The sequence below is a fragment of the Nuphar pumila genome, chromosome 10 (assembly GCF_984573655.1).
Source record: "Nuphar pumila chromosome 10, dmNupPumi1.hap1.1, whole genome shotgun sequence".
NCBI classification, from domain to species: domain Eukaryota; kingdom Viridiplantae; phylum Streptophyta; class Magnoliopsida; order Nymphaeales; family Nymphaeaceae; genus Nuphar; species Nuphar pumila.
Window position 1 is genome coordinate 7,587,589 of NC_143258.1, and position 10,260 is coordinate 7,597,848.

At 37.4% G+C, this 10,260-nt stretch overlaps 1 protein-coding gene across 2 annotated transcripts; it reads right to left on the reverse strand.

The window, feature by feature from the left end:
* Nucleotides 1-4,679: 4,679 nt before the first annotated feature.
* LOC149823414 (flavonoid 3'-monooxygenase CYP75B137-like) lies at nucleotides 4,680-10,024 on the reverse strand. 2 transcript variants are annotated; one of them, XM_090018825.1, is made up of 3 exons: nucleotides 8,996-10,024; nucleotides 5,802-5,870; nucleotides 4,680-5,362 (listed from the first exon to the last, which is right to left on the reverse strand). In XM_090018825.1, the coding sequence occupies exons 1-3, from the start codon at nucleotides 9,929-9,931 to the stop codon at nucleotides 4,739-4,741; spliced, it is 1,629 nt and encodes a 542-aa protein (XP_089874951.1). In that variant the 5' UTR covers nucleotides 9,932-10,024; the 3' UTR covers nucleotides 4,680-4,738. The 2 variants fall into 2 exon arrangements, with proteins under 2 accessions (XP_089874951.1, XP_089874952.1); XM_090018826.1 differs by lacking the exon at nucleotides 5,802-5,870.
* Nucleotides 10,025-10,260: the final 236 nt, after the last annotated feature.

Below are 10,260 nucleotides of genomic sequence, written 5' to 3' on the forward strand. Positions count from 1 at the left end.
TCGCCTGCGGGTGCTCTGAGAAGCAAGGGCGCCTCCTGTGCCTCTGAACTCCTCAACCTCCAATAACCACCATCCATTATTGTCGATGTTGTGCCTCCCATCCCTCATCCTATGCCCAAAGATTCTCTTTCTCCCACCTCACTCGTCGCCAATCATCCGCCAATCCAATATATATGAGGGTCATGTAAAGTACCAAAATATAATGAACATTGAGATTATAATTTATTATTTATACATTTAAAGCAATAACAATTTGTAGATTTAATGCAGTAGAGATTTATGATTTATGAAGTTACCAAGATTTGTACTCAAGTTTGCTAAATCGTATAACGATGTTTACTGTTGCAGCTCAAACGTTACAACGATATGTACTTATGAAGGATATGATTTCTACATCAATTTGTATGTTTAAAGCAGGAACAATTTACACGTTTGATGAAATAGTGATTTATACTTGTTGATGACAGCGATTCACGTAACAACTATTTAATTACAGGTATGAAGCTTTGAAGCGATTTTCATAGAAATCACTAAATAAGCAACGATTGAAACACGCAAATGGCCACCTGATGTCGCTACAATGTTAATTGTAAACCCTAATGCCTAAACCCAAACCCTATACCCTTAATATCTTACTAAACCCTAATCCTAAATAGGCCTATACCCTAAACCCTTAATATCTTACTAAACCCTAATCGTAAACTCATTATATATTACTAAACCCTAAACCCTAAACCCTTAATATATTACTAAACCCTAAACCTTAAATCCTAAACCCTAAACCCTTAATATATTACTAAACCCTAAAACCTAAACCCTTAATATATTACTAAACCCTAAACCCTAAATCCTAAAACCTAAAACCCTAACCCTAAACCCTTTAACCCTAAACCCTAAACCCTTTAACCCTAAACCCTATACCCTATACCCTAACCCTAAACCTTAACCCTAAACCCTAAACCTAAACCCTCAATTTATACGTTGATTCTATATATCGATTTATAAGCTGTCAACAATAATTTTCATATCTATTTGTATGATATTTGATCATCGATTTGCGTGATACTATGACAATATTTTCGTAACAAAGACAAATCGATTAAACATTATAACAATTTTTAAGATATCAATAGGATTTTCCGTATCGATTTAAGATAATGTTTTGATTGTTAATATCGATTTAAGATTTTAAATATCGATGTTTAAGATATCAATAAGAATTTTCAAATCGATTTAAGATATTGTTCTAAATCTTAATATCGATTTTTATGTTGATTCTTGATATCGATTTAAGATATTGTTTTGATTCTTAATATCGATTTCTATCCTGATTCTGTATATCAATTTATAAGCTATCAACAAGAATTTTTGTATCGATTTGTGGTCGACAAAGATGTCATTCTGTAAATCGCTTAAAGGTATACTTTATGATAAATACGTAAAAGCTATTTATGATGTATTCCATCGGCTCTTCAAGGGGACAGTGTCTGAGCTGAAGTTTGTGAAACATATTCTCAAGGTGCACCATTGCTAGAGTCTCTATCAGCCTCAGCCCAAGAGAAATGGTGCAGAGACCTGTCATTACTAATGAGCTCGTTTGCTTGGAGAGGATGTATCTGCAGCAGTACATAGAATCACTTTGCAGCAGGAAATGAACTCGACGATGAACGATACAAATGTTTTGGTGATCTCTTCTGTAAAAATGAGAGTCTCTAAAAGATAGATATGTGTTTGATGAAAATGTCCTCTCATAAATAACTTTCCACATTTTTGCACTTGGATTGCATTAGAAGCACATCACTATTTTGGATGTGGGTTTCATACTGGTGATGAAATCTGTTTTCTTTCTTGATGATGGTCATGTATTGTATCTAAGCCAAACCATTGGTCATGATGTATTGTAACTAAATACTAATATTTTTTGTATATGAATACAATTTTAAATCATGTGGGTTTGTAGTTACGAAGTTACACAATGCTTTGTGAGACCTGGGTTTCGGTTGTGTTGTATGTGATTTACGCAATGACGTCTATGTAAGGCACAACGATTTGCTTTTATATAGAAAATAATATAACAATATAATGCAAATCGCGGTTGTAGTAACATACTATCAATTTGCAAGATATTGTTTTGTTTGTTAATATCGATTTGTAAGCTATTATGCTGAATTTATGTATTGATTTGTAATATATTATGCAATATGTATATCGATTTGTAACATATTATGTGTTTGCTAGTATCGATTTATATGATATTTGTATTATGATATTGAAACATGTGCGTATAACATTTACATTGTTACGCGATTACGATGACGATTTGCATAATCAAATCATTGTTCATTTAGCGATTAAAATTGAAATCACTTCGTAGCATCGTAGCTGTCATTAAATTGTTGTCACGTGAATCGCTATCGTCAACACACATGTACGATAAGTCATTTTTTTATTGGCATGGTAAACAATAACTCGATGCATAGTATAGTGCGATGCAACTGACGATCATGACAGATAACATGAAGAATGATGTGCATGTAGATTTAATTTTGCATGGTCGGTAGGAAAAAAAATCTTTTTGCCTCATAAGTGCGCGTAGTTTTCATTCTCGTCCTCCTTCCTTTGCTTTTTCTTCTCTTCGTCATCCTTCTTCTTCTTCGTCTTTAGTTCTTCCTCATCTTTCTTTGTTTGCTTTTCATCTTCAATATCTGATGGATCAGGCTCCGTATAATAAATATTAAACCATTTGTTTATGTCTTTTTCATTCTCAATGTTCATTATATTTTGGTACTTTACATAACCTCCATATATATCGGATTGACGAATGATTTCTCCAAGAGTCATCCCCTCCAACGACAAAGGCTTTCTTGACTTACGAATTGTAGTCATTGCTAACCTGCACAACACATAAATTTAACCGCATCATTGTATGTTACAAACGCCTCTCCAAGTATATATTATTACAAATTATCACATTTGTTACACAATCACCATCATTATAAGTCGTCATAATATTTGGCTTCATAAGTAAACATCGTAGTACGATTTAGCAAAATTAAGTACAAATCGAGGTAGCTTCATAATTATACATTGCTATTGCATCAAACGTATAAATCATTGCTGCTTCAAACATATAAATCGTTATACAAATCACACCTTTCATAAGTACATATCGTTGTAACGTTTTGGATTCATAAGTAAACATCGTAGTACGATTTAGCAAACTTAAGTACAAATCATGGTAACTTCATAAATCATAAATACACATGACTACTGCTTCAAACGTATAAATCGTTGTTGCATCGAACGTACAAATTGCTCTTTCAAACATACAAATCGTTGTAGAAATCGAACTCTTTATAAGTACATATCATTGTAAATCATAAATTGCTACTGTATTAAATATATAAATCATGAATCATAAATCGTAAATCGCTACTGCTTCAAATGTATAAATCATTGCTGCATCGAGCAAATCACTACTGTATTAAATGTATAATCCTTGTTAAATTCAAACTTACAAATCATTGTAGAAATTTAGCCTTCATAAGTGCATATTGTTGCCTTTCACGACTCTTGTTTCAGTACGAAAATAGGTGTTATTTAGCATGTATAATACAACCAGTTGTAAGATGTAGCATTCAGATTTACAAATCGATTTGTTTACATAACGAAACCTTATATAAAACTCAACTTCTAGGACACAAGTTTTGCTAATCCGACTGTGGAAGAGAAACACCTAGAAGGTAGTTGCAACTGCTGGTGGCAACGATGCTTATCACTATGCTCCGGCGGCAGCAGACGACGACAAATGGTGCTCTGACGGCAGCATACGACAACAAAGGATGTATCGTCAAAGGGAGTTCCTGTTACAACAGATGGTACGTCGTCAAAGGGTGATCTGAAACATTTAGGGCAACATATTGCGATGAGCTTCTGTTAAAGCAGAGGAGTTTACTCTTTAGGACGAAAACGATGATGATTTTAACCTCTCTGGCAGGAGGACATTTTTGTTCTTTACTCCTAACATCGTTTTATGGCGTCATGGCGGGAAAGGGTACTTAAGTATTTGCAAACTCTGGCGGGAGGACATTTTTGTCCTTTACTTGAAACATCATTTCATGGCGCTAATGGTGGGAAATGGTACTTAAGTCTTTACAAATGCACCGGACTTCAATGCTAAGTGATACCGACAGACACGGGGAAACGAGCCCCACCTGCTTACATACGTGGCGCTCATTCAGACCCGAGAACACGCACCTGCGTGTTCCGGGGGGAACATATAACCTGCTTCGATCCTTTTTGGCAACTTCTGTGTGTCGTTAGAACAGTTTTCTGTCCAAGGTCTTGGACCTGATCCTCTCTCCTATTAGCAATCTTTAGTTGACTACCATCTTCCTCTCGTTATCGTCTTGTTGCTCCTCCATCTGGTTACCACTTTAACAGCATCCTTTGAGAATAATCTATTACATGTTATGTCCAATATATGATGCCTTTTAAGAATAATCTGTTACCTGTTCTGTCCAATGTTTATTTTCCTGAGACCATATAAATGGTTTTAGTTTTCCACTTTGGTCAAGGTTCATCTAAACTTGGATGGATCACAAGTGAATCATCCTCCAATATTCATGATCAACCCTCTGAACGGCACTAAGAAACAATAGAGAAAACCACTTCAGTTCACAAAATACAGACATTTTAAGAAAAGTATGACATTCTGTAACAGTTTAATATTACAAATTCAATCATATTGTTCTGGCTTGGACAATCGTGGTTCAGGGATAGCAAGAAGTGGAACAGCCTTCTTCATCACAATCCCAAATTTCTCTAAGAGGTCAAGCTTCTCTCCCTCTGGCACATACCAGTTGAATGAATGTATCAGAGAAGCCAAGGAATACCCGACCATCCTCTCAGCCATAGCGATGCCAGCGCATATCCTCCTCCCCGACCCAAATGGAAGGTATCGAAAATCTTTTCCAGTGAAATCCCATTCTGGTTCTCGTAGAAACCTCTCTGGATCAAACTCCAATGGATTAGCCCAATATGCAGGATCTCTATGGATTGCCCAGGCATTGATGAAAACCCTTGTTCCCTTTGGTATAACGTAGTTGCCCACATTGCAGGCAGAGCTGGGACAGTGTGGCACAAGAAGTGGTAGAACTGGGTGTAGGCGTAGGGTTTCTTTGATCACTGCTTTCAGATATCGTAGCTTTGGCACATCTGACTCCTCTACTATATTATCAACTCCAACCACCTCCTCCAGTTCTCTTTGTGCTTCGATCAGTATCTCTGGTTTCTGCAACATTTCAGCCATGGCCCATTCTACTGTGTTGGATGTGGTGTCTGTTCCTCCTATGACCATGTCCTGTGGCTCACCAAAGACACCTTTTTCATGTTATGTGCAGATGGGATAAACTAGATGTTCTTTAAAGGGTATTAAGAGATATAAAGGACACAGTAAGCAATCAAGTAATAAAACCATAGTCTCTACGTGATATCTATGGTCACTATTGTGAAAACCAATCACAGAGGTTCTTGTTTGAAGGGCATATATAGTGCAGTCAATCATGGATCCATCATGTGTGGATATACTATTGTTCTCATGCCGTAGTTGGTGCTCTTCGAAATTCTTTGTAAAACCATGATTTATATTCTTTGTATAGACACCAAAAGTAGCATATCACTTTGGGAAGGACGCTCTGGCTGTTGCGCTACCATGGATTCATGTCAAATTGGTGATTTTCAACAATGGAAAGTGATGTATATGAACAAAGAAAAGTATGCTTGGAGCGCAAGGAGCTTACCAACAGGAGGTCTGCCAATGTGCCGTCATGATGATGATGGGGGAGAGGGGGTGTTTCCCCTTGTCCTAGCTGGAAAAAAAGAAAAAAAAACTTGTGTATGGACGAATTATAGAAATAGGTCGAGTCCTTAGCAAATTGAGCCTGCCAAAGTGAGTTTCATCTCAAGTATTAGTAGATCAAAGTGATTTTCCTCCTTTTAAGTATTATGATATCATACCTTTAATATCATTTTAACATTATATTCTCATAACATGCGGCATTTTTAAGATAGGTTCCAGTCTCATATGTAAAAAATAAATACTTTAAAGCTTCTTCATCCTGCTGTAAATATTGCCAAACTTGGTTGCAAATTTTGAACTTGAACTTCTATTTGAGAATCACCAAAAATATTTGGTATACTTTATAAGGAAATTCTACTATACATTAGTTTTGCTATTTTTTTTTTGTGGATTTACAAATATATGAATGTGCTGTTGTCACCAGGACAAGACATTAAGAAGGCCTTTCATTGGATTAACAAGCATAAGAGTTGTAATTTGCATGAAGCTCTTAAAACATGAAAAATTGGGATCAAGTAGAAAACAAGCATGTAAATGAACTAAGGGCAGACATTTTTATTGAAAGGCAGACAAATTGTTAACACTAGAAAAACTCTTTCTAACAACCATAAAGAAAATCATGCTTGTCTAATACAAGGGACATGTAACATGTCCTTGAGGTCATGTTTGATGGCACATCCTGCCCGTTGCGCGAGACAAAAATTATAAAAATATACTATTTTTAATAAATGTTGGATGCGGTGGATGTGCCACATCCTTTAAACATAATTATTTTTGTTCCACTCCCTTCCCTCTTACAAAAAGAACAAGACAGGGGAAACTAAGTTTAACAAAAAGTTTTGCCTCGACAAGCATGCTCCTCTCTTTCCCGACTCTCCCTCTCTCTTCTGTTCAGCGAAGGGGAGCCCCTCTCTTGCCTTGTGCAGCGACTGGCACACCCCTCTCTTGCCTGACTCTCTCCTTCATAGAAATTGGGATTTGGGTCTTTAATTTTTTACCTAATCTTTATTTCAAAGCTTGAATCGAAGATGGGGAGGCTGAAGCAAAAGATCTCTGAGAAAGACCAACTGATCTACGAGTTGCAAGACAGACTAAAAAACGGACGCTGGTCTTCGTGTCACCGTCGATGAGAATGTATGTTATGTTAGACCTTTCCTTCTTCGCTTTTGAAACCAATTGATTTTTGGGGGTTTCATTTGTGGATTCATTCTCTTGAATCATTTTTTATTAGAGCAATCCATTGCCTTCATTCATAGTTGTTTATCTTTAAAACTGTTTTTTTGTGTATCGTCAGAACTGTTTCTTTGTGAACACCATTAACGTCATCATTGCCACCACCACTCTTGTTTGTTGTATTGAAGATCAACAAGAGATTTCTAGACATGCAGATAAAGTTTTCCAATGAAAAAGATGGGTTGACGATTGCCACAAAAAAGTTGAACACAGTTCGGTCACTATAATCGGTTATATTCAAAAAGATCATAGCTGGGTTTTCTCCGCGGTAAACATGGGGACTTCAAGGGTTTCACCAACTGGAGGCCAGTCCATGTTCGTGATGTGGGGTTTTTGCACTTGGATTATCCAAAAAAAAAAACTATTGTGATCGTAGTTTTTCTTTGTTTAATTTCTAGTGTTTTATCCTGAAATATTTCATTTTTCTTTTGTTTGGACGCTAACTGTTGAAGTTTTTTTTTAGGCATTCGGGGCAAAAATCCAATTCGAGACTCTATGTTCCGAAAAAAAATCCATATTTTGGGCAAAACTCTAATATCAAATCCATATTCGAGGCAAAAAATCATCATTTTTAGACATAATTTCATAATTGGATCTGTATCCGAAAAAAAACCCCATAATAAACTTGTTAAAACATGTAAAATGATAAACTGATTTGGTTATACGATCTAAAACTAAGTAATTCGACTCATTATTCATGATTGTCCAAGTTGTCCGCATATCATCAAACAACGAACATTTGAAATATAGCATCTGAGTACGATCCAAACAAATGTTGAACTTGGAATAGTTGTTTCAAAATGCTGAGACTTGGAATAGTTGTTGCAAAAGGCTTCTTGACAAGCCATCATAACATACCTATCAACCAACATAAAAAAGCTAGATTGTATTAATGTTTAACCTCTTCAGTCTGTTCCAGATCGTCATAAGAATGATAACGGTCAACAAATCTCCTTGAATTATGAATCTTATGATCCCAAAAATCACGCCAAACACACTGTATGCATTGTGATGATAGTATGGATAATGGCAATAATACTCAGTCGAGATTATCCTGTACTGCATATAAATGTAAACCTTCATGTGATAATGGATGATGAGGTAGCCTTTCTCGTGGATGTAGGCTAGAGCAAGCCGAACCACGTAATTGTTTTCAGTATTCTGTCATGTATTAGCATCTGACAGTTTTGTATGTTTTCTCAGTGTAACTTAATCTGGTCATTTTAATTAAAAATTTTACCGTGGTGAGGTGGCCACGTTCCTAAGATTTTTTTTTAGTGTGTCCTTTTTAGGCACCAAAGGCTGAATCAACCTACAATACGGTATAGCGTGCTATTTTTTTTATTTATTTTTTGGTTTCAAAGATATATATCTATATATATTTTTTGAGAAAGTCAAGCCGGGGTCAGGCAGACCCCATCAATTATTATTCAACTGTAGCACTGGGGTTTGAACCTGCAACGTCCCAGTACCACATGGAGACGTCCACTGACATCTCCTACCAACCACGAGGAGCCCCCAATGGTTTCATTTCAAAGATAAAACGAAAAACATGAATTCTAATGACTTGCATCTAAAATCATGCTTTGCGTTCAATTTTTATCAATAAATTAGTATATGATTTTCCAAGAGCTAAGCATAGGTGAGTCTTTATGAACCGAGCCAAACTTGAACACTTGGCCTAACATGTAACTGATCTAGTGATCCAAGCAAAAGGCAGATCCATAGAAAGATCAGATGCTGAATCCAGTTTTTTCTCGATCTAGGTCCCCAAAATGAACTGTTTAAGATTGGCTCATTTTAGCATAAAAAAACTTATGTCAAGATAAATAAGAGATTCAAGGCAACTGAATCCAAATGGAAAGAAAGAGAGAAGAAAGGAGAAAAGAATGCCATGCGTACCATGAGTAAGGCTTTGACATGGTTCATGGTCAGTGGTGTCTTCTCATCCCCATCCTCTCTCACTTTGAGAAGATACCCCAGGAAATCCTTGCCTTTATCCTGACCATCTTTCTTCAATCTCTTTTCTATAACGGAGTTGATCAGATCATCAAACTGAGGAAGAACCTTTTTCACATCTCTCTCCACACCTTGAAGGTCTAACCATCTCAAGGCTGGCAAGGCATCCCCTATGTTGGGCCTCCCTAAGATTTCAGTCGCTTCTCCTACCAATTTCTTGAACTCAACACCAGCCTCACCACTCCCCTCTTCGTCCTCATCCTCATCCTCCCCTCCCCACAGCATGCTGGTTATGGTTCCAATTATGGCTGAGAACACATGCTCACCTACGTTGGTTGGCGTCCCAGACTTCACATAGACGTCGGCCACGCTCTGTCGAACTTTGCTCCTGCGTAGCATGTAAAGTGCATCTAGGACAGTTGCACTGAGCATTTGTTGAACACAAAGTCTGCGTAACATGCGCCATGTTGGTCCATTAGGGCTCCATACTATGTCCGAGCCACCATAAGTGAAGTGCTTGCCAGCAACAGGTACGTCCCTGTTAGCAAAGACCGCGTCGTGTTCCTTGAGCACTTGCTGGGCTAGTGAGGGTGAGCTTATGACCACGGCGAGCCTGGTGCCTAACTTGATCCTAAAGATGGGGCTGTAGAGCCTGGCGAGGTCAGCGAAGTGCTCGTGTAGGTTTGGCTTCAAAGAAAGGAGGTTGCCGAGCAAAGGCCAACCTGGTGGTCCAGGAGGCAGCCTGCTGGTTTTGTGAGAAAGAAAGCGAAACCATAGGAACAGTAGGATGGGTATGGCTAATGAGAGGAGTGCTCTGGCAACTGTGTCATGCTTGTTGGTAGTTTGCCACCACAAAGACCATGCCTCACCAACTGCCATTCTTCCCTAACCAGTTTAGTTGCAGAGCTAGCTCACTGTTTTCCCATCTTTCATAACATGAAGGAGCAAGAGAATCTGTGGCTCTTCCATGGGGTTTGCTAGATTGTCATTTTCAGCCCCTGGCATCTTTTTTTTTTCCTTAGCAAAAGACAATAAAACCTACGTCATGATGTGATGGCCAATGTCAATCATTAAAGGCAAAGTAGAAATTGAAGAGAGAATGGTTTCTTGACAGATATATACGGGGATTATTGTCATGGGTACTTAGTTTTCGAAGTTAAAATTATGATTTTTTGAGGGTTGAAAACTCCACAAATTGTAAGCCATTA

Excerpts from the sequence above, each read along its gene's own strand:
- LOC149823414 (XM_090018825.1), bottom strand. The coding sequence starts at position 9,931 with ATGGCAGTTGGTGAGGCATGGTCTTTGTGGTGGCAAACTACCAACAAG. Across the intron at positions 5,871-8,995 it reads ATGTCAAAGCCTTACTCATG|CTAGGACAAGGGGAAACACC; the intron begins GTACGCATGGCA and ends CTTTTTTTCCAG. Across the intron at positions 5,363-5,801 it reads CATTGGCAGACCTCCTGTTG|GACATGGTCATAGGAGGAAC; the intron begins GTAAGCTCCTTG and ends GGTGAGCCACAG.